At 48.8% G+C, this 23,137-nt stretch overlaps 1 protein-coding gene across 2 annotated transcripts in view; it reads left to right on the forward strand.

The window, feature by feature from the left end:
* The window catches only part of ESRRB (estrogen related receptor beta), a 189,966-nt gene that overhangs the window by 46,376 nt on the left and 120,453 nt on the right, over positions 1-23,137 (forward strand). Inside the window, exon 1 of one of the 2 annotated variants that reach the window (XM_045396785.3) lies at positions 17,284-17,609. The exons of the other annotated variant lie outside the window; for it this stretch is intronic. Coding sequence (XP_045252720.1) covers positions 17,560-17,609 — 50 coding nt within the window. The 5' untranslated portion in view covers positions 17,284-17,559. Of the gene's footprint in view, positions 1-17,283; positions 17,610-23,137 lie in introns of those variants that run through there. 2 annotated transcript variants of the gene reach the window in all.

The raw sequence follows: 23,137 nt of genomic DNA on the forward strand, positions 1-23,137 counted from the left end.
AATACACAGATTGCTGGTCGCCACCCAGCAAGTCTGTGGGGGGACCCGAGAATATGCATTTTTAATATGTTCCCAGGTGATACTGGCGCTGCTGGCTTTGTGGAACCCACATTGAGAACCACTGCCCTGAAATAACCCTCTAGGATACCCAGTATGGTGGTAAGGGAAGACCATTGCTGAGAAACATCACCGCATGTTCTTCCTTCTGCAAAACCGAAGCTGGTGTTAAGTTTTGATAATAATAATTCCATCATCCAGAGGATGTCAGTTCCTATGATCATCTGGCACTATGATCTGTGCAGAATGAATTGATTTTAACTGACCCTATTGATGCCTTCCAAAAACTCTAGCTGAAGCTGGTATTGCTGTTGTCAGGTATGAAAGGGACATAGAGGGAAACCCATTCAAGGGTGAGGAAATGCACAAATTAGAACTATTGGCATTATATCTTTAAACACAAGTGAGTGCCTTTTATAAGGGTGAAAAAACAATAAAAACATTTATTGAGCAATTACTCTATGCCAGGCACTATGCTGAGAGCTTTTATCTGCCTTGTCTCATTTCATTCTCAGAAGTACCCTATGAAGTCGGTCCTATCAGTATCCCCATTGCCCAGAGAGTTGAGTAGAGTAGCTCCCCGAGAAGCCCACAGCCTATACATGCAGGAGTCAGGGTTGAAGCCCAGGTCCAGAGCCAGTGCTTTTTCCCAGACAAACTCCGATGGGTTCATAGTAACCTCCTCTTGGAACCACCTGAGGAAGTGGCCTGCAGGGAGGAGGCAGAATCCCAGGGCTGTTGGAATGGGCAGGCCAGGGAAAGGCAGGGCTTCTGGGAAGGGTTGGTGCAGGAGGCAGGCTTCTGAGAAGGTAGGCATGAAAAGGGAGGAAGAGGAAATCGATTGAAGGAAAACACACAGGAGGCAAGGCGACGTGACTCATATTTGCTGGGACTCTTGGGAGTGAAAGAAAAGCAACTCACACAGCAGAAGCCCCGAAGACTCATGTATCTGTTATGTCTGGGCAGATCCTGTCTTCAGGTATGGCTGGATCCAGGACCATCAGGACTCCACTTCTCCTTATTTTCTGACTTCTCTAAAGGGGCATAATAGAAAAAAGAAAATAAATAAGGCTAAAGTCAGGTTGCCAGGGTCTAGTTTTCAATTGCCCAAGTGCTCTGATGCCTCTCAATGCAATCATCCCTGTGCCAGGGACTTCTCTTCCTCCCTCTCGGAGTGAGCATGGCAGGTGGAGAGTGCCCTGCTGGCTGCCTGTGTCCCTAGTGCACTGTCACATTGCTCTGCTCTGAGTCCAGCCTGGTGTGTGGAGGCTGCCAATCCCATCCTGTGCAGGCACGTCCTGGTACAGCACCTTTCTAGGGTTCCTAGTGGCACCACTGGATTTCCTCCCTCTCCATGAACTCCAAGATACTTGGGTCTCCTGGAGCAGACCAGAGATCTGGTTAGTTGTAGACAGGTGAACTGGAAGGAGAGGGAGACAGAGAGAGAGAGAGAGAGAGAGAGAGACAGAGAGAGAGCGCATATGAAGAGGCCAACTTTGCTGTAGCAGGCTAGAAGCCGTGATATCAAGTGGGCAAGAGAGAGCACTGGGCAAGTATGCAAACCTTCAACACCTAGTGGCCCTACCGCCAGTAGAACATGACCCTGAGAATACCCTGGACACTGGCCAATCAGACTCCTCCTTCCTTTCCCCTGAGCAGAGATGGCAATGTAGGAGAGAGGCTCCTTCTCTCTTTAAGCATGTGTTGTTATATTTGCTGGGACAGATATAACCCCAAGTCCATTGCCTTGCAGACTGCTTTATCACAGGGCTCCCTCCATTAGCTAGCATTGAATGTAACAAGACTTAACAGATGATAGAAAAAGAGGCCTGTTGCTCTGCCCTACTGCTCCAAGTCTGCACACACCTGTCTACCTTTCTGGGTTGTTCCATCCTTAGCTTCAATGACATAGATTGACCTTATTCATTTCCCCCCTCACCAGATAGAGAGGAGGGATTATTCTGCCCCTGACTGTGAGTTAACAAGATCCACGAGACAATATTCAGGCAGGGCTTTGAAATGGCAAGACATATGATCCACATGCACCTTACACATGGCTTCCACCCTGGTTGGAGGTACTACTTCTACCTGGTGCCTCCTGCAGGTGTTGGGCCGGGAGCTTTCTCACGTTACTGGTGGTAGAATCATGAAAGAATACATTTGAGAAGCTGCCCCTGTGTTCCTTATATTGAGACCATTCTACGTTGGAGATGATCGCAGCACATCCATGTGACTTGGCTGCCCAGTGGCCTGGCAGGTGGGGTCTATGACTCATGTGCTTATCCACCTGGATTGTTGATGCCATTCAAGGTGGCTGCCTTGAGATGCCCCTTGTGATGGGAGGCTGGGGCATGAGGGAGACCCCAAGGTAGTCAACTCCCCTTCTGCCACAGCAGTGAGGTGAAGTGAGCTCAGTTGTGAGAGATTAAATAGCCACTGTCTCTCAATTACCTCCAATGTTTCCTTTGGAGCAGAAAAAGCTAGTGTTTGGATTATTACATATTGATGACTCTTCCTCCAAGATTAAGAAATTGAAGTAGTATACATACTTCCGAGAGTTATCTGGGAAACACCTGGTGTTACTGAAAAATATGTAGGAGAAGGGAAGATTTCCAAGGTTGAAGTAAGTCTCAGAGGCTGGAGGAATGGCTGTTCTTTTTACACTTGTTGAAGGACTCAAGTAACAGTGGGGTGTTCTTTTGGACTGTGAAACTCCATGTCTGCATCACAGTGAAGACTCAAAACCAACCCACAGGCATCCCTCATGGATGGTCCTATGTGGCCTTAGCCCTGACGTTGTCGGGGACTCTATGGCTTGCCACGATGGACCAGGCATTGGGTTGTGTGGTTGGGGAACTCCAGGGAAGGTGGGCAGAGCGTGACTGGGCTCTCAGGTGCTGTGCTGCAGTCACATCTGGGAAGATACGTTTGGTCCTCCAGGCTCTGGAGATGAGATGGGCCAGAGAGGGAAGCTTGGGAATAGGAGCCGTATGAACTGTCGCAGTTACAAGGTCAGTCACAGGTTAATGCCTCAGTTGTGTTCTGCCCCGAGGGGCTGAGCCTTACCAAATCTGAACACAGTGTGGGTGCTGGACGTGTTACAGGGAAGAAGATGACTGTGAGTGACAGGCTCCCCTTCTCCAGAGTTAAGGTCAGAACTTCCACTTGGGAAAGGGTGGGTGTAACCAGTGTCTATTGAATGTCTGCTATGTGCTAGGCACTGTGTAAAGTGCTTTCTTTACACACACTACCCTACAGCAAGCCATTTTAGAGACTGTGGAAACATGGACAGCGAGGTCACAAATTGTCCCAGGGTCATATTGCTAATGAAGGGCATAGCAAGGATTCGAGCTTGGGTCTGCCATACTCCAAAGCCAGAGATCTTCTTTACCAATATCAACATCCCTAGCAACATCCCTAGCAACCGGCTTCATACCTGATTTGAAATCCACCAGTGTATCATGATGCTGTTTGAGTTCTACCAAGCCACCCTATTCATGAGGACGAGTTTGGTCCTGGCTTGCAAAGTTGCTGCAAGACCCACCAGCCTCATCCTGGTAGCAAAGGACACTGAACAGGAAGCAGGAGTGTTTGGGCAGTTGCTAACTTTTAACTATGGCCTCCTTTGACACAGCACTGGAGCCTCTAAAGGGGATGTTATTCTAGGCATGGGTCTAATTTGTGGTCATGACACTTCTTTATTTATTTGATTCCTTTAGAGAACAACTGATTTTAGAGATACTGTTTTGATTTCCAACACATGCTCCAGGGAGACCTGGGGTGCCATAAAGATGTTTCCTGGGCTTCCTGGGGGTGGGGGTGAAGGACTGAGTGAGAATGGGGTGATCCCTTCTTCCTGCTTGCCTACCCTAGAGCAGCTAGGCTTTTTGCTGCTTTCTATAGCAGGTTTCCATGTGCAGTTTCAACTGAAGAATGACTACTCGGAGCTCTTTTTTTAACGTTTGAAAGTCATTGCTTTAAGATGATGCTTTTGAGACCCGTTAGGCAAAAACATTTCTGTTTGTAGGTGAGTCACTCTCCCACAGCAGCCAAGTGGCTGGTCATTTGCGGAGTTGTTGAGGAACTAAGTCTGCATAAAGACCCATCCTGTACCCTATCCTTTGATGGTGGGAGCAAGAAGTGCATCTCCTTGGTTGAATGGCTGGGTTGAGAATCCAAGGAATGAGAGGAAATGTGCATTGGTTGATGTTGGAAGAAACAGGAAATAAAACCACCTATTTGGTCTCATTATGGCCTTTCAAACTGGAAGGGGAAGGAATATGGTGTAACAAGCCCTCTTTATTTTGCTAAGGAATTTATTTTACCTCCAAAGGGGACCTCCTAATTTCTTGGGTGTGTTTGCAGAAATCCTTCAAGTGCACCTAGCCAGCTTCAGAACTGCTGCCCATTTGGACTTGCTCCAACCAAGCAAATTGGCCCTCATGGGGAAATTTTTCTTGGCAGCGGACGATCTTCCTTTTCGTCACCTCCTCCTTCTTCTTCCGGCTGCCCTTCATCTTCTCCAAGTCATAGAAAGTTAAAATGGACCCTTTGGCATCATTCCATAAAATCAATTGGTTTCTGCCCCAATGTTATATTCCTTTTCTCATTTTCTCCATTCAGCACTGAGAGCACACCTCATTTCAATTGGAAAGAACTTTTCTATTAGGAATAGACACGTCTTGCTAAATACATGGACAGTGGGGAGAGGGCTGGCCCACACTGGCCTCCCAAAAGGCATTGTTCCTAAAGTCCTCTTATCCATCAGTTGGTTGGACCTATGCACGTATTTCTCCAGTTATCTACTGTGCTTAGGTTTCCAGGCCTGCTCACAAACGCCCTTTCCTTAGTGACAGCATGCTGCACTGGGATGGACTCTGTTGAAGTGACGTAGTAGAACGGACAGAGAGTACAGGTTTGGGACGAGCTAGACTTGGGTTCTAATCCCAGACCGTTTTCTGGCCTTGAGCATCTTACCTCCAGAGCTTCAGTTTTCTCCTCAGTAAACAAAAGGAGAGTGATGATGCCCAGCTCAGATGAGAGGTGGGCTTGACTTCCCTGCAATGAAACCAAGTGGCAGAACACAGCCAGGTGCCCAGCACAGAGTAGGTGTGCAGCAACTGCCAGCTTCCTCTCTGATTCCTGCTGCCCCTGGTCATTGAGTCTGAGATTGATGCTCTAGTTGGCTTACTCCACAGGTGCAGTGAAGACGGGGCCAAAAGTGAAAATGCTATCGTTTTTACAGTGATTGTCCAAAAGAGAGGAACCAACCACATGATTGAATAAGAAATACAGTTTCTGTCTTTATTGCTGGTATTTGATAAAAGGCAGAATGATTCGATTAGAGAAAGGTAGAGTAGACAGGCAAATGATGAGGATGCTGAGGGGTTTCTGGACCCTTTCAGGGGTTTGGTGATGGTTATTACTGATCTGTTTGGGGATGTATTCTCTTAAAAATGTCCTAAGGGGCTGGGTGCAGTGGCTCACACCTGCAATCCCAGCACTTTGGGAGGCCGAGACGGGTGGATCACCTGAAATCAGGAGTTCAAGACCAGCCTGGCCAACACTGTGAAACTCCATCTCTACTAAAAAAAAAATGCAGAAATTAGCGAGGTGTGGTGGTGTATGCCTGTAATCCTAGCTACTTGGGAGGCTGAGGTGGGAAAATTGCTTGACCCTGGGAGGCAGAGCTTGCAGTGAGGTGAGATTACACCACTGCACTCCAACCTGGGCAACAGAGCAAGATCTTGCCTCAAAAAAAAAAAAGGCCCTAAGGACATGTGGACAGTTGCCTTTTTCTGTTTCTCAGAATCACCAACCCAACTAGGGTGCAGGAAGAGACAAAGAATAACTGGGGAAAAGGAGAGTAGCAGGGCGTGGCTGGGAGGGACCTCAAGCATGTGACATCAAGATTCGATCATTTTGAGCAACTGCCCTTCTCTACACAACAAAATTATTCTTGGTAACAATCATGTAGTAATAATAGTCATTAACTTTCCTGATCTGTCCATTAATTTAAAAACAAACCATAAGCTGTTCAAAATGAAGAATACATTTCTATTTTAAAGGTATTATTTAAGTTCATTGAAATTTGTCATGTAGGAACTAATATCTGATCCTACCAAGAATTACGTCTCATAGTTCAGGCTGTGTTCCATTATTCTCAATTTTAAATGCAAACAAAAATTCCAAGTGGTCACGGAATAACCAGAGTGAAGTAACTTGAGTTCTTCGTTTTTAGAATCACTGTGCTAAGGCTGGCATGATGGCTGACGCCTGTCATCCCAGCACTGTGGGAGGCCTAGGTGGGTGGATTACTTGAGTCCAGGAGTTCAAGGCCAGCCTTGGCAACAAAGCGAGACCCCTGTCTCTACAAAAAATAAAAATATTAATTGGATGTGGTGGCGCATACCTGTGGTCCCAGCTACATGGGAGGCTGAGGTGAAGATCGCTTGAGCCCAGGAGGTTGAGGCTCCAGTGAGATGTGTTACACCACTGCACAACAGTCTGGGTGACAGAGCAAGACCCTGTCTCCAAAACAAACAAATAAACAACCAAAGAAGCCCCCAAAATGAATCACTGTTTATTCTGAATCTATTGTTTGGACACAGGGGTATGTAGTACTTCAGGGGCTGAGACACAAAGTGTGCCTAAGTGAGCTTGAACCATTCTGAACCATTAGGAATTTGCTCTGGAAACATTTGTGTAGTGTGTGTGTGTCTGACTTTATAACTTCCAGGTGGAATGCCATTTCTATTAAATAATAGGTAACAAAAACTTGCTAATTTGAAGCTTACATATATTATTAAAAGTCAACAGCAACTGCAAAAATTGTTCAGAACTTAGACCAACGAAAGGTTTTCTTGGGGAGGAGTGTTTTATCGTTGACATCGTTTTGACTAGCTGGAGCAAGATGATAATTAAAAACATTCTGACTTTTAGTTTAAGTATTGCTTTTCCATTCTGGACAGAAAATGCCGCTCTTATTGCTTGCTGACATGGCGGTCTCCTTCCACCACCCTGCACACGGTACACCTCAAGGAGTAGCAGACTATTGGTTTCCAATTCAAGAGCCATTCCTGCTTCCGCTTACAACAGAAGTGGATTTGCTTGTTATTAAATACCAGTGTTCTCAGGAAAGGCAACCCTCTCCCCTACCTTCAGGGAGTGATCCTATGTTAAACCAGTCATGGTGGGCCATTTCTCCTTTGATACAGTGACTGGTTTGGGGTGAACACGTGACTGGATTCTGGCCAATAGAAAGTGAAGATAAGTTGCTGGGGTGGGGAAGAGAAGCTCCTGTTTTCCTTCAGATTAAATTCAAATCAAAACACAGAAATAAACAAAAAACAAACTAGAGAAATAAGGAGTGACATTCCCCTCAACACGAACACACAAATACATTCACCTCTTTCCTGGATTTGGATACAGCTGGGTGAGGAAGTAGGATGCTCAGGCCCACAAAAACTCCTTCAACAATGGGAGAATAAGTTGAAGGTGAAAACCAATATGTTAAGGACGCAGAAGAAAAAAATGAAATTACCTGCCTCTGGAAAATTTGCTGTGTGATATAATAGACTCTTACCCTTTAAGCTACTGTCACTTGACTCTCCCGTTGCTTGAAGACAAAAGCAACTTAGAGCTATTGTTGGATGTGTGTGCACGTGGAGGAGAGATGGTCGCCCAAGGAAGTAGCAGACTCCGTGTGGGGAAAACCAGGGCAAAGAAAGAGTACAATATGTACTTGGCCTCCCACATGTGGTGGGAGGAGAGCAAGCCAGTGGAGAAGGGATACTGGGCCAGATGGTTCTACTGCTTGGCTTTAGTTGACACCATTGACCTGAACATCCTGGCAGCTGACCCAGAACTAGAGTGTTGAAGTAGGCGGGTGGGCGGATGGTGCAGGGCCGGGCCTGTGTAGGCCTCTGCAAAACAGTGAGTCTGAAACTGGGTGCTGACTACCGATGGTCATCCATCAATCACTGTACTCACTGCGCGCCCCCTCCCTAACCAAGGAGGCGGGTAGTAAATAATACAATAATTAAATGGAAAGAAAGTCAGTGGCCCTAAGCGATTTGCTGACTGGCTGTTTGACTTAGCCCTTGTTGTCTAGAAAACAGAGCCCTGGGGCAAGAATTAAGTTACTGGTACTTCATTTGGGAGATGCAAGCCCAGGGAATGGAGGTGGTGGCAAAAGGGAAGTGAGGCGAGGAGAGATGCCAGGCAGTGAGACGTGATGATGTGTGCTGTGCTGGCCACCACTGTATTCAGCCTCAGAGACTTAGCAGGTTGCATGCCTTTTCTGGAAGGCTTATTAAGAAAAAAAAAAAATGGCTGGGCACAGTAGAGGCTCATGCCTGTAATCCCAGTACTTTGGGGAGGCCAAGGTGGTAGGATCACTTGAGCACAGGAGTTCAAGACTACCCTGGGCAACATAATGAGACCCCGTCTCCACAAAAAATTTTAAAAAATTAGCTGGGTGTGGTGGCACACACCTGTAGTCCCAGCTCTCCAGGAGGCTGAGGCAGGAGGATCCCTTGAGCCTGGGAAGTCAAGGCTGCAGTGAGCCGTGATCATGCTACTGCACTCCAGCCTGGGCGACAGGGGGCGATCCTGTCTTGGAAAAAAAAAAAAATTCACCCCACGAAGCAGTGCACAGAGAGGGAGAAAGAGGGAGAAATTTGGGGAGCTGCCCTCCTGAACTTCTGGGTGCCATCATGTGGCTTCTCAGCAAGCCAGATCTTAGGCACTGGGAGTGGAGGTGAGATTTCACCCTGAGAGGGAAGCTGATTAAGAGAGACAAAAAAGGAAGGCAGTCCAGGGAAACTGAGCCAACAGCTTGTGTGTGGTACAGGGTCGACACCTAAATATTTGCTCTTCCATGGGCAGGGACAACCCATCCCTCCTTGTCCCACGTTTCTCCCCCTCCTTGTGGTGCTCAGACACCCTGCAGAAGGCCTTTGACCCCCTCCACCTTTCTTAAGTCCTTTCCACATCACCCTTCCAGTTTGCTTTTTTTTTTTTTTTTTTTTTGAGACAGAGTCTCGCTCTGTCACCCAGGCCTGAGTACAGTGGTGCGATCTCGGCTCACTGAAGCCCCCGCCTCCTGGGTTCAAGCGATTCTCCTGCCTCAGCCTCCTGAGTAGCTGGGACTACAGGTGCGTGCCACCATGCCTGTCTAATTTTTTTTTTTTTTGTATTTTTAGTACAGACAGGGTTTCACCATGTTAACCAGGATGGTCTCAATCTCCTGACCTTGTGATCTGCCCGCCTCAGCCTCCCAAAGTGCTGGGATTACAGGCATGAGCCACCAAGCCCGGCCCCAGTATGCTTTCAAAGCAAGTGCCTCAGAGCTGAGTGTAAAAGTCCCTCTGTGTCTTCAGGAAGGGAGAGTAAAGAGGAATTATTGCTGCTCCCTGCTCTGCTGGGCTTGGTAGAATTACCCCAAAGCAGTGTTTATCATGCCATGAAGCTGGATGCCCGTGTTTAATGTGCTATCTGTTCTGACCCCAGGTGTCTCTCTGCATCACTGCTCTCCAACCAGCGATCCTACAGTCTGTGGCTCAGTTGAGGGTCATTGCTGACAAGTGTATTACTGGTGTTTATCCATATTAAATCTTGTAGCAGTGACTGCCTTTTACCCATTTTTCTAAACTCTCTGATTCCTCTGTAGTTTCCCTTCCTGCTTAGTCTTGTCCTTCTTGGAAAGGCAAACCCTCCTAAGTCAAGAATTCTGTTGAAGCTTGGTATTCCCAATTGTTTATGAAGAATAAAGATGTTACGGATGGCCGTGCTATGAAGCTCGAGCCTTCATGAAGAATTGTACTGTCCCATTCATAATTACATCATTCGGAGAGGCAGGGAGTTCACCAATGGGACTGCTTTCATTACAGTATATGTCTGTGAAGGTAATGGTCAGCCAGCACTGTTCTCATGTAAAAACACAGTTAAAAGCTGTCATCTTGGCTGTACATGGTGGCTCACGCTTGTAATCCCAGCACTCTGGGAGGCTGAGGTGGGCAGATCACCTGAGGTCAGGAGTTTGAGACCAGCCTGGCCAACATGGTGAAGTCCTGTCTCTACCTAAAATACAAAAACTAGCTGGGCACAGTGGTGCATGCCTGTAATCCCAGCTACTTGGGAGGCTGAGGCAGGAGAATCGCTTGAACCAGGGAGTTAGAGGTTGCAGTGAGCCGAGATGGTGCCACTGTACTCCGGCCTGGCAACATCTCAAAAAAAAAAAAAAAAAAAAAAAAAAGGCTGTCATCTTAACCATGTTTTATATAGGTCTACACTTTAGAAAACACTGATCTTTGATTTTTCTTTACTTTGAGTTTGTTTGTTTGTTTGTTTGTTTGAGACAAGATCTAGCTTTGTTGCCCAGGCTGGAGGGCAGTGGCATGATCTTGGCTCACTGCAACCTTTGCCTCCGAGGCTCAAGCAATTCTCCTGCCTCAGCCTCCCTAGTAGCTGGGACTACAGGCGCCTACCACGGCGTGTGGCCAGTTTTTGTATTTTCTGTAAAGATGGGATCTTGCCATGTTGCCCAGGCTGGTCTCAAACTCCTGAACTCAGGTGATCCACCTGTTTCGGCCTCCCAAAATGCTGGGATTACAAGCAGGAGCCACCACGCCCGGCCTTGACGTTTGATTTTTCCTAAAACCTGGAAGCATTTGCTGGGTTTTTTTTTTTCTCTCCACAAACATTTTACTAGAGAAAAAATAAAATGCATTTTTTTCCAAAAAATAATTGGGTACAATGAAGTTCTACCTTAATTGAGCCATTAGGAAATAAAAACACCTTTGAATGTCCCCAGTGCTTAATTTTCTGTCATTCATACTAGGGAAACAGGCTCTGTCAACATGTTTCTTTGTTTGTACTTAACAACAATACAAGTGTGTGTGCTGCTTTAGAATTAATTTTCCAAAAGTTTCCCATATTTTATGGTTTCTCTAAAATAGTTTTCTTTTAGAATAGACAAGCAAATGGAGGCATAATGTGTGAGTCTGCAAAGAAATTATTTATTCTTTCTGTGGTCGTTGCTGACCATGGGATTTCTGCAGTTAAAACTATCATCAGCCAGAGAACTTTTTCTTCTACCAGTGATGAGAGCCTAGAAACAAATTGCTTACATTACTGTTTGTAATCAACTATGTATTCTCAAATTATGCTCAAATTGTTGCCAAAACTGGGCGTGGTGGGTCACACCTGTAATCCCAGCACTTTGGGAGGCTGAGAAGGATGGATTACCTGAGGTCAGGAGTTCGAGACCAGCCTGGGCAATATGGCAAAACCCCATCCCTGCTAAGAAAAAACACAACAGTTAGCCAGGTACAGTGGTGGGCGCCTATAATCCCAGATACTTAGGTGGCTGAGGCAGGAGAATTACTTGAACTCGGAGGTTGCAGTGAACTGAGATCGCGCCACTATACTCCAGTCTGGGCGACAAGAGTGAAACTCTGTCTCAAAAAAAAAAAAAAGAAAAAAAAATTGTTGCCAAAGTCACAAGAAACTAGATGATAATGTAATATGTGATGTGAACAAAAATAAGGTCAAGTTTCTTTGTCGTAAGACAAAACCCCACAATCCACTGTAATGGAAAATATTTAATGAGACAGATCATTCATTCAGCCAATAGCTAGTCGTTCAATGCCTCTTTGCTACCAGGTACTATCGAGGTATGGTATTCTTTCTCTCCCTCTGGTCTCCCTTCTCCTCCTCCTTCATTTTCTCTTTGTGCTTCTCCTACTCGTCTTTTTCTCCCTTAGAAATCTGGCAGGGGATAAAGCTATTACAGTCATAATGTGCTCCTATTCTCCTGGTAGTTGGGAGGAAAAGAAGATTTTTGTTTCTATGGAGAGACAAATCTCACTTTCCTCATCCTCCAACCTGCCTGCTCATTGCAGCTGCCATCTTGCATAGGGCGTATGGGAAGAAGGAATCTATGGTAAAGAGAGAACTTTAATATATTAGTCAGCTGTGTTGGTGAGAATGGATCTTGAGGCTCAGAAAAAAGAAAAAATAATGGAGCTTTGAAATATCTGGAAGTTATTCCAAGATCCCTGGTAGGGATTTCAGATAACGAAATGGATGACGCTGGTGGTGGGAGGGCACCCAAGCGTTTATCCGCTTAAGATGCCCCCTTCATATTTTATCCTTGGTGTCATGGCAGCAGTGCTAATAGGACATGAGCCTTCTTGCCCCAGTAATGGCCCATTACGGCTTCAGGAAAAGCCATCATGTTTCCGCAGCATTTATCTGTCAGCAGGAGACTATTATGAGAGCACAAACTCACATTGTATTAGCGTTATCAGTTAATTATGATCCTTGGGACCAGTGCCAGCCAATGGGCTAGCAGTCTGCTGACCATCACTCAGGGATATAACTCCACACCCCCAAATTCAAGCATGTGAGAAGACAACAGGTCCGCAGAGACATTTGGTCAGGGACATTTCCCCTGGCCGGGAGCCCACGGGCATTGTCCTCAGAGATGCGCAGGTTAGGCTCGCCGTCTAGGCCAGGCCCACCTTAGTCATTGTGGACTGGCAATGGAAGCTCTTCCTGGACACACCTGCCCCAGCCCTCACCCTGGGGTGGAACAGAAATGAGCTTGGCTTGCAACTCAGACCATTCCACGGAGGCATCCTCCCCTTCCTGGGCTGGTGGTAAGAAGTGGCTACACACTGTGGGTGTTTCTGAAGGCATCATTCCCACCTGGAAACTTGATTTCAGGAAAACGGGGATGGGTGAGGGATGGGGATGGCATAAACATGCAGTTAGCATTCCCACACTCACTGGATTTAGAGAGCATGTGGCAAATTATCCAAAAATGCCTGTTGGGTCTTGTCTTTTAGTGAGGAAGCCGTCAAGCCCTCTGCTCTCCTGGGGACCAAGCTGGCTCCACCAGATTCTGCTAAGTTGCCTGGCTTGAAAGGTGGAAGAAGTATCCTCCTGTTGTTGGTCTTAGGGGAGCATAGGGCAGGGAGGGGATTTGAGGACCTGAGAGACACTGCTTGCTGCTGCCTCATTTGTGCAAAAATGGCTGGTGTCCAGGGAGACTGCCTCTAGAGAGGGAAGACACTACAAAGACTGGGTTCTGTTAAGAATGGAGATTTTCTCCCGACCTCTGGCAAGAGTTGCTATGCTGGGTTAGCCTGCATGTATCATGATGAGACTGCTAGACTGCTCTAGTCACTCCCTGAGATCTAGTCCCTAGAGTAGGATGGCATACCCTGAGGACTTAGGCATGCTGGGGTGGGAAAGGGTTGGTGGTCAGTGGAGACCTGTGTTTGTCTAGATCTCTGACATACTCAGTGCTTTTTGTACCCAGGGAAATAGAGGCATGGGGGACAGAGTGGGCTAGGCTGTATGTGAATATTTTTCCTAATTATCTGCCACCTGGAGCATTGCTCACTGTAGGACAGCAGCCTATGACATTGGCATCCACCAACCAGTGCTTCCTTTTTACCTCCCAGGAAACCACTGGGAGGACGGTGAGGACACAGAAGCCTAGGTTCCCTCTGTCCACCAGGCGAAGAGTGTGTGGAGTGTGTTGTATTGGACAGTTCTCATTTGTCTTCATATTTCTTAGGAAAGAGCTCAAACTCAGGGAAGGAGGGAGTAGGAAAAGCAGAGTGGCAGGGCATGGTGGCTCATGTCTATAATTCCAGCACTTTGGGAGGCTGATGCAGGCAGATCACAAGAGGCCAGGAGTTCTAGACCAGCCTGGGCAACATGGTGAAACTCTGTCTCTACTAAAAAATGCAAAAACTAGCCAGGCGTGCTGGTGGGTGCCTGTAGTCCCACCTGCTGGGGAGGCTGAGGTAAGAAGATGGCTTGAGCCCAGGAAGCAGAGGTTGCAATGTGCTGAGATCACGCCCCTGCACTCTAGCCTGGGCAACAGAGCTGGACCTTGTCTCAAAGAGAAAGAAAGAAAGGAAAGCAAAGGGACTTGTCTTTTAAGATTTAGGAATTGAATAAGTAGAAACTCAGTGACCACAGATGGCATGCTTTGCCAGATATTCTCTGTGTGACCTTGGGCAGGTCACTTAACCACACAGGGAAATTTACAAATTTCCTTTGTCAAATCTGATGATGGTTCTAAATGGTTTTCTGAGTCCCTCCTAGCTGTAAGGTGCTATGAATGTAATGAATATCAATTTAAAGGCATTTGTCACAAAAACAACATGAGCTGCTGTCATCTTACATCCTCCACACTTACTGCATCTAATAGCTTTTGTCCACTTTCCTTTTGGCTGACTTGCCCACCTGGGGGTATAAGTATTGGGGTGGAAGGTAGTGAAGGGATGGCTTAGAGCTCTTGCTGGGCGTGGATTACAAACAGCCCCTGCTCTAGGTGAGCAGTAAACTAAATCATGATTGGTTGACTGCATTTTAGGCTTGAAGAAAGCCAAGAACGCTGCCCACCCCACTCCACCCCTGCACAGCCTGTTTTCTGGAGAAGAGATGACTTTGGCAAGGTCACACGGAGGAGTCAGGACCGGATCCCAGAGTTCTTTACTGTCCCACACTGCTGCCTCTCCAGTCAGAGGCATGGAGCCTGACCCCAGCTTTGGGGAGGAATCCATCCTCTGTGAGTGAGCTGAGGGCAAAGCAGGGAAAATGTGGGCCCCAAGCACAGTGTGGGACCCAGGCAGGTTTGTCGGGAGAATCACAGGAGGAGCCTGGGCCTGCCGAGTTGGATCATGCCACTGGGGTGTCCCAGCGGCTGACCCTCATCTCTCCTCTTGCAGAGTCAGGAAGGAAATGAGAAAGAGCTTGCCCCAGGGCTCTGTGAGAGAAGGCTCAGGCAGAGGAAGGCTGAGAAGGCCTAGGTCTCCAGGAGCTCACTTCCGCCTGGAGGACAATCAGCTAGTGCCCAGAAATGAGGCCCGGATCACCTTCATGCCTGGACCTTAGAGGCAGAGATATTGTATGCAAGCATTAGCCTAGTGTTTTAACCAATGCAGACCCCAATTTCTCCTCATGTGCTCCCAGCGGCTTTGAATCCATTGCTTTGGGCTGTGACGTGGTCTTTCTTTTCAGGCTGTGGAGAGGACTTTATTTTTACCAAGTGTGTTTTGTTTCCAGTTAAAAACGGTGCACCCACACAGAGTAAGGAGCCAAGGGGCCCCCAAACCCATCAGTGCCTCACCTTCTTCCTGGGCAGTGGCCTGTCACTCAGCAGGCTGTGGCACCCCACTCCAAACTCCTACAGGTTAGCCATTCATTCAGCAAAATCTTCGTCAAGCAACTGTGATGTACCAGGCACCTTTAGATGCTGGGGATTCTCTGGTGAACAAAAAGAGACATGGTCCCTACTCCCATGGAGCTTACAGTCTAGTGAGGGAAGGGTGGAGGAGGGAAAGGCCACTCATGCCAGTACACAGACAATAGTAAACTGTGATGAACTACCCAAAGCAAAGCGAACCACAGAAGGTTCTAGCACGATATGGAAGGTGGAGCCTTCTTGGTGGCAGGTGTAAAGACTGGGGCCCAGAGGGAGGGCAGCAGGGACCGTGGAGAGGAACACAGGGACCTGTAGGAACCTGTCATAGGATGCCTTCCTTGGAGGTCAAGGACTGGGGCCTGTTTCCTAACTGCAGCAACAGGACATGGGATGTGCATTTTACAAAGCGCTCCCTGGTTGCTGTGTGCCTGGAGAATGGATTTCAGCGGGGCAGAAAGGTTGCAGAGAAACCAGCCACTGAGGACTTGGTGAGAGATGATGGTCAGGTAGAAGCCAGGCTCAAGGGAAGCATCTCTGTACCCCTCTTTCTGTCTCTGATGAAGCACCTATGTGATTTTTAAAAATCGGAGGCTGCTGAGGGGCTACTGACAAAGGAGACATCTTCATCCATCTCCCTGTGAGACGCCTTCCTGAGCCTTGTGCCCAGAGAATCCCACTCGTCCCTCCACTTCAGCACTTATGAAAAATCTCAGCTCTGTTTCCCAACCTGCACAAGCACATTTATCCAAGTCAAAAATCATCTGCGATCCTTCTGCCCACTCTCCCAGCCCCGGCCCAGGCGGCTGGCCCCTCCTGGGGTTTCTCACAACCCTCCCTGCTTTTATTCCTGAAGTGCTTGAACATTGCCTGCAGTTACACTCCATTTAGACATTATTTTGATGATAAAATTATGTCTCCCCCCTACTGCTCATTGTCTTCTGCAGAATATAGGAGAATAAGGTGATAGTCTCTCCTAAGGGCTTTTCCCCCCTTTTAAATAATTCTATACCTGCTCCTCTCCCCACACTCATTTGAATCATCAAATTGATTATTATCCCTGTGGCTGGTGCATCTCAAAAGATGAAAAACCCCAGAAGCAGGGCTGGGGCATAACTTACAGCTCATTTTGGTACAGTGGCATCCCATAATATTCAGGTTCACTGAGGGAGCAGCTGACGGGGATGCAGGTGCATTTGTAGCTGGGGATTCAGGTGTGTATTTCAAAGTGTGTACTTGTGCCTTGGAGTGGATGTGGCGGGTAAGTTGATCATTTTCACCACGACTGTATCTTCCTAAGCAGACAGGAATTTATTTGCTCATGTCTGTGTCCTGGGTACATTTCAGAGAGCTGCCAATGACTACAGCGTCACTTCATACATCGAGAGAACGTTTTATAGATGCGCACCCTGCATCTAGCCGTATGAGAGTGGCGCAGAACTGACTGGCCCAGGTGATAAGAACTGGGAAGGGAATCTGTTTCTCTCCTGCCTTCTTGCTGTGCCTCACCTGCTGGCCTGACCCTTTGCACTTTTGCACACACAGCGCAGGGTTTGAGGCTGCCTCTTCTCTTTGGTGCGTGGGTGGAGAAATGTGACTCATTTTTAATTTGGAAAACAAATCCATTCCAGAAAGGCTGAGAGGTGAGTTTGCTAAGACCTGCCAGTTAAAAGATGGGATGGGGTGGCTGGGGGGTATGTAAGCAGCAAATCTCCCCCCACCCTGAGACCCACCTGGCAGTTGAACATTCCCTCCCCCCGCCCCGCCCCTCGCCTTGAACTGCGAGAAGGCAGACCTTGGGGCTCTAACACCCACTACTCCTACTGCTCAGGAGGTGGGGACCTTGCGCGCTGAGCGTCTTATTCCATTGAAGTCTCTCTGGCTCACCCCCCTCCCCCCACCCCAGCTTGATTCTGTCACTTTAAGTCCAGCCCCTGAGAGATAGCCAATAGGAGCCAAATCATACATCAGTCTCCCAGCCTTAAAGCTACAGTAGGGTTAGTGGGCTCCAAGTCTCTGGTGCCCCAGCCTCCTCCACGGCTTCTCATCCCCTCTGCCCGCTCGCTCCGGAGCGTGCGGATGAGTGGGAGCGCCCGGCTCTGCGCGCACGGGTCTCTGCCTCCCTCTCCCCGGCCGGGGCCGCGTCCTCCCACTCTGCGTTCTCGCGCTCACTGTGCCCTGCCCGGGCTCGCACCTTGCCCGTGCCCTTCACTCGCTCTTCCGCGTGATTTCCCCGCCGCCTTTCTCTACCAACTGGGAATGCTAAAACGGGACTGATGGACGTGTCCGAACTCTGCATCCCGGACCCCCTCGGCTACCACAACCAGTAGGTGCCCTGCTTCTCGGTCTGTCTGTCCTTCTGCCCGTCCGGCAGTCTCTGTCCTGGGGATGGCCGTTCCTTTTCTGCACATTCTTGTGTAAAAGTGGAAGGGACTTCGGGGGGGCACTTGGGGGACGAAGGAGGGGAAAAGCCGCACACTTCTGGGTTTCTTTCTAGGGCATAAACCCGCCTCTAACTTTTTCCCGCACCCCCTTTTACAAATCCACTTTCGGGCAAGAGTGGCGCTTTCTCATGCACTTTCTCCTTTTCTCTCTCCTCTCTGATCTTGCTCCGGGGTGAGAAAATATTTGAGTTTTTGTGGAATGGAGCAAGAAGGGAAGAAGAAGCCCAGAACAGGTGCAGGGATGTGGTTGCAAGGATGTCCTGTCCCGTCGGGGGAAGCCTTCCCGCGGGTGCTTTGTTTTATTATTTCCATCCTGGAGACCAAAAATGATCCCGGCAAGAGAGAGAAAATCGAACATGCCGCGGCGGTTTGGAAACTGCAGGCGGCCAGTGCCGCTCTCGCCTTGCGGTCCCGGTGGGGCGCCCGGAGGGTGCGCACGTGGCGCGGCGGATCCAGGGCGCCAGGGGGATGCGGACCCAGCGCTGCGTAGTAGGCAAAGTTCGCTCGCGGCTTTGGGGGAGGCTGCGCCCAGCGGAACAGACGGGCACGATTTCCCTGCTCCGAGGCGGCTTTGCGCTCGCGGTGCCAGAGCTTGGGGTTATCCGAACCGCGTAGGCGCGGACGGCTGCCGGGGCTGCGAGAAGCGACTCTCAGGAACCGCCGGTCCGCAACCCCGGGGCAGCGCGCCAAGAGCGCAGAGTAGGAAAGTGAATTGATCGCCCAAGCAGCGGGTGGTCAACCCGCGTGTCCTGTCCGGGCTCTCGGGGGTCCCACTCTGTCCACCTACGGTTTCCCTCCCGGCCCCGTCCACCGTCGCCGCCGCCTCACCTGCTCGGGTACCTGCCCCGGTCTCCTCTTGGGCACTGCGCACCCCACGGCGCCCCCCGCGGGTGTCCCGGAGGCAGGGTGTGTGCATGTGGAAAGTGGTCCCTCGGAAGGCTTAATAATAATAATAATAATTAATAAAACTCTAGGTTCTCACGGACAGCTTTTCTGCTTAACTTTGTGCTTGTCTTCCTCTTTTTTTCTGAGGCAAACTAAACTCTCTAAGTCAGCGTTTCTCCAGTTCCACCGTGCTTTCACGTGTGTACCACTCGCTCTCCCCTTCCCCCAAAGAACCACGACTACATCTCTAAAATATATACTCTGGATAATGTGGGGTCCCAGGAAGTACCTAACCCCTCTCCTGGCTGCACGGACCACCTCCACCACGGTGCACCCCGCTTGAGAGAGAGGGCAGCTGTCCACAGCAGGGCTTGTGTTGTTGACCAGACTGTTCCTTCTTCTAATTTGGGGATTTTTCCCACTCCACCCTCGGGCAGAGGGCCCTTTACATGCCCCCAGAATGTCCGCAGAAGGCGCTGGTCTGGGAGAGGAATCCTTAATAATAATGGATTCCGATTTCCATCAGCTTGAAAAGTGGCTTTCACTCCTTTTAAAGGTTAGATTCCAGCTGGGGTGGGGATGGGGTGGGAGAACCTGAGGTTAGTGAGGTTGTGGACAGTTTTGGTGCTTGTGGAGTATTTCCTTACATAAAATGATCAAGTATGACAAATATTGGATATTTAAATTATTGAGGCTCCCTCTCTCCAGAGGTGACTTCTTTAGTTGAGCACAAAATACTTATGTGTTTGTCCCTGGCTCAAGTCATAGTCAATAAATATGAAAATTCGTATGAAGGAAGTCCATTCTTTGATTGTGCTTACCAGGAAAGCAAGGAGTGAGATGGAGGCTTTAACAGCTGGGTAATTCATCGAGTTGACGGCAGCCCTGACTGGAGTTTGCGGAGAAATATGGGCAAAAAGGCAATGTAAGGGAAGCAGCAGAAGGAAGTGAGGAAGCCGAGGTCCTGGGGGTCTGGGAAAGGTTTGAGATGGAAATCATTTATAAACTAAGCTTGACAGGGGTTTAGATCCCCAACCCTTCCTGGTTTCTTCGCAAAGAATTAGCTTCTCACTCCATGGGGCGCAGGAAAAGCCAAAAATACACCTGCCGTCTCCACCCAGGAACTGAGCACCCCTGTGAGATGTCATTTCTCAAAGCCCAGGACCCACTGGGCGGCAGCCCAGGCATTGGTGAGCTGGCCTCATACATATATGTGCCGCCTGGGGAGGGTCCGCATGTGCTATGGTGCAGAGGGGCATCATTTCAAGGACGAGCTTGTGGAGGTCTGGGGCTGGTGTCTGGGGGGACATCTTTCTGACCTCTACCCCACAGCTTTGTGACATAGCTTTAGAGCCATAGGTAGCAAAGTAACAGAGCGGGGGACTGGATTCTTTGGTTTGGTAGAAGGATAGTAGGACAAAGCCATTCATCACAGTGCCGGCGTTTCTAAGGGAACATACAGTGAGTGGGTTCGGGTACGCTCTGCTCACAGTTTTGACCCCTGTGGATTGGTTGACATTCCCGGACTTGAGAAAACCCAAGGGCATAGGGACTAGAGTTGAGGGAGGAGGAACTCTGGTCCTCCCTTTGCTTCTAACACACAGAGAGCATTTGTTAATGCTGTAGTGTCATTCTCACTTTCCCAGGTGAGAAATGAACACACACACACACAGAAACATACATACCTTCCTACCTTGCTCTCCTTCATTTTCATTTTCCTGTAGCTAATCCTGTAGGTGACTCCATTACCCTTTCTAATCAATATTTTATGTACATATATGATCACCCAGAGTGGGAGGCAGCGTGCTCGCCTGTGTGTGCCTGTGTACAAATGGGTCCATGACTGGACCAACTGGAGACCCACCGCACACAGCCCAGAGAGCCAGGGGGCTGTCTTCCCCACCATTCGATGACCACTTCGCTGTTGTTAAAGAAACAAAGAACAAATTGTCCTGAAGGTAAAATATGTGAGTTCACACGTAGGAAAAATGCCACATGGTAATTCAGAGTCAGTGACCCGGAGAAAAACAAAGGGGGAAATTAATTTTTAATGGTACATTTAAAAATAAATCAGAGTGAGGACATTAGTCTCAGTTTTCTAAGGGAGGGGCTCTAGGAAATAAACCTTTATGTGCCTGTCACCCTTCTGGAAGTGTGCGCTGCCGTGGAAGAGGATGGGTGATAGGAGGTGGGAGGTGTTCAGGCCTGAAGGCAATAAACTGGGAGGAGACATTAGGTCAATGTTGGAGGGCCCCGGTCCCGGGTAAGGCTCTTTCCAGCTCAGTGAGATCCTGACATCACTGGAAATTTCCTCTTGGAGTTTGTTACTTCCCCCAACCCTTTTCATTTTAGAAACAATCCTTTATTTTGCTGATAACGAGGATATATGAAAAAGATCTGTTTCTTAAAACAAACAAAACAAAACAAAAAAACACAAAGAAATAACCTGGCCACCAAACAGGAACCTTTTTATTCTATTGATTTGGAGTAATCAATAAATATTCCATTTAGTCTGGGAGAGGAGGGGCAGAGGGGACTTTCGGGGAAAGCACTTCGAAGGAGGTGGCGGTGACAGAGATTTCATGTCACATTCTGCTTTCTCAGACCACCCCCGGCCCTAGCTCGGGGGCCCTTATAACTTTGTCCTGCATGCGCTCCATTAACATTCCTGATAATTGGACATTTTGCCAAGTGGTTTTTCAAGATAATCTAAACTCATTGAGAAAGTTTATACCCTTCCTCGGCCCTCTGCTGAATGCCTTTTTTCTTTTGAGCAAAGATCTGCCTACCTCTGATGGGCCAGAGGAAGGATGCGTGTGACAGAGAGACATTGAGGGAGTGTGTGCATTGGGGGTGGGTGGTGGAGTTGACCGTGAATGAGTAGGATTCAAAAGGAGACAGAATTCGAAGACGGTAGACAAGCAAGAAACAGGATGCTTTTGGCCTGGCTCTGCAGCGCCCTTCTCTAGAACTTGTCTTCCCAGGTCCTTTAAGTGACTTCTTCAAAATGATTAAAATTCTTTCTGGTTCCAAATTTAAGGGAAGAGATGGCAGATATTTAGACCATAATGTCCTCCTTCAAAGTAAAGCCCACACCACACCTTGATTGCCTCCATTCTGGTGTCCCCCAACACCTACAGGCCATGGTCAGGTCTCTGTCCATTTCTCTCTTAAGTGACACCCTCGAAATGCTCTTCCTGCTGAGCAGGAGCTCTGCCCAGAATTAGCGAGGACGCTGCACAGCTCCCCTGGGAGCTTCTGTCATAGAGTCTGGTGGCTCTTGACTGAATGTTACTGGGGTGGGGAGCCCCAGCTTGACTCGAATGCTCAACTTCTGGGGTCCTCCAGTGACACTACAGCCCCTAGAGGTGCTGCCAGTGCAGCGTCTAAGGAAGGACCCCAGGAAGCCAGGAGGGTACAAGCTGAGAATGGGCTGTAACTAGCCAAATCTGGTCCGGAATCTTCCTGAACATCCTGCCTGTTTGCCCTTGAAGCCTTTCGTTGATTTCTAGAGATAAATCAAAGACCTTTTTAGCATGTATGCACTGGTGACCCCTGATTGGGCTCTGTCTCTGGTGAGTTTGCCCTTCCTCAGCCCCAGCAGCCTTAGACCTCTGGGGACAGTCACAGACATGGTCTTCCCTCGGAGGAGGGGCCCATAGGCTTTGGGTGGCCCTGGTGTCCCGTGGCATGGGTGGGGTGGGATTATATCCTGATAGCCCCGTCGGCTGGTGTGGCTTCGTCCCTGTGCAGGGAGGTTGTGGTGTTTATAATTGCAAATGTAATTAGCAGACCAGCTCTGGGGGACTGGGAGGCTCAACTTCTCTGCACATCACGGTGACCCCTGTAATGGCTGGCCCGGCAGATTAACCCTCACCGGGCCAGCCTGCTTCCTGCCACTGGTGAGGCTGCTGACCTTCTCTGATAATGGCAGGGCTGTCCTCGGACCACACAACTTCCTCGGAGGGGTTGTCAGGGCAATGACTGGGAGAGGTCCGTAGTTGGTCCGTAGTGTTTTTTCTTCCCTAGGGCACTGGGCTGGTGACCCTCGCCTCTTGAGACACCGTCACCCTGGGCAGCAGGCTGTGCTGGGCCATTTCTTCCCTCGCGTTCCTGGCCACATGGGAAGGATGTGATGGAAGGACTTCGAGTGCATGCTGGTCATTTCTGTGGCTCTAAAGGGACTAATTGTGACTTCCATCTGGTGCTTCTGGGCTCAGCGGGCAGTAGCTTGTACTCACCCACCTCATCAGCTTCTTCTCAGAGCCAGCTTTGGGGAGGTGACTGTTCACTGGCTCCTGGACTCTGAGCAGGTGTTCCACAGAGCTGAACTGCTTCGGTGGTCCCACTCAGAGTTGTGAGGGAAGCTGGTCGTAGGAGAGCACAGGCTCAATTTGTTTCTAGGAACAGAGATCTCCCCAGTTAACCATCTAACAAAAAGACATCAAAATACCAGACAAGTGGGGAACATGGAGCTGCATGGTCTTTTCCCTCCTTCCTATGAGTGTGCTTGTATTTGCCTCTC

The sequence above is a fragment of the Macaca fascicularis genome, chromosome 7 (genome assembly GCF_037993035.2).
Source record: "Macaca fascicularis isolate 582-1 chromosome 7, T2T-MFA8v1.1".
NCBI lineage: Eukaryota > Metazoa > Chordata > Mammalia > Primates > Cercopithecidae > Macaca > Macaca fascicularis.